This window comes from Monosiga brevicollis, genomic scaffold, assembly GCF_000002865.3.
Source record: "Monosiga brevicollis MX1 MONBRscaffold_42 genomic scaffold, whole genome shotgun sequence".
In the NCBI taxonomy this organism is placed as follows: domain Eukaryota; class Choanoflagellata; order Craspedida; family Salpingoecidae; genus Monosiga; species Monosiga brevicollis.
Window position 1 is genome coordinate 284,720 of NW_001865079.1, and position 1,101 is coordinate 285,820.

General features: G+C 61.6%; 1 protein-coding gene across 1 annotated transcript in view; it reads left to right on the forward strand.

Annotated features, from left to right (window-relative positions):
• Nucleotides 1-124: 124 nt before the first annotated feature.
• Nucleotides 125-1,101, forward strand: part of MONBRDRAFT_12656 (uncharacterized protein) — a gene marked incomplete at both ends in the record, with an annotated part of 3,907 nt that continues 2,930 nt past the window's right edge. The window contains one exon of the mRNA XM_001750496.1: nucleotides 125-1,018. Within this exon, the coding sequence (XP_001750548.1) occupies nucleotides 125-1,018 (894 nt within the window). The remainder of the gene's footprint in view (nucleotides 1,019-1,101) is intronic.

The following is a 1,101-nucleotide window of genomic DNA, read 5'->3' on the forward strand; positions in this document are numbered from 1 at the left end:
GACATCTTGGCGTGAACCACGTTGTCAGATAAAATCTGCAACCCCGCTCTTTGCGGCCCGCGTTTTGGCGGCGCCCTCGCTCCCACCGTGTCCGCTCGCTTGCTCGCTTGCTTGCCCCGCGGACATGGCCACTGAGTCCGGCGGCGAGGATTCTTGGACCCAGGTCCGCGGTGCTAAACGCCCGAGTGCCGAGTCACCTCCAAGCAACACCACCACCTCGCCTTCCCAAACTCGTCGTTCTGCAAAACACACAAAACATGGCAGCGCTCGCCACGACCGTAACCATGTTTTCCCTGACCCCATGACCACCCCGCTTCGCCCTCACGCCCGCCACTCTGCCTCTACCGCCCGTGCCTCGTCTCATGTGCCCTCGACGTCCCCCGCTGCCGGTGCGACCGAGTCTTCGGCACGTGCCGTCGTGCCCGCGGCCGAGCCAGTGACCAGGACGTCAAACGGCGGTGGGGAGCAACATCCCAGCCTCGGAAACACTTCCAATGCTTCTCCCCGCACCCCTCGCACGCCATCCAGCCCTCGCTCCTTTGCTCAAGTTGCTGCGGCAATGCCTGCCGCCGCCACTGCCACATCTTCGGCCCCTGTGACCGAGGATTTGTCAGCATCGGTGCCCTCTGAGCCAAATGGCAGCGGGGAGCAGCAACCCTCGCCCGAGTCCGCGAGACAGACACATCATTCGATTCCTAACACACCATCGGATTTTTTGACCATGTCTTCGGACGAAAGCGACTCCCCTCCTCGCTCCACCGCACTCCGCGCGCCCACCCCTATCGCCCCTCCCGCGCATGATGGTGACGGTGACACAAACGGCAGTGCCACGCCTGAGCCATTGGTGCAATCACCTACACCCGCTCAAATGGTGCTGCCAGATCCATCGGATACACAGCAAACCCATTCCGATCCCTCTCCGCCCTCGGCTTCACCCCCTGCCACTGCCATTTTGCCCGCTGCCATTTCACATCCTGTCGAACACAGTGAGCATACAAACTCAGCCCCACTTGGCGAAGTCAGTGAGAGTGAAACACACAATACAGCGAGCGAACACAGTGAGAGTGAGCAAGATGTTCTTCTCAGCGATCCCGCTCCGTC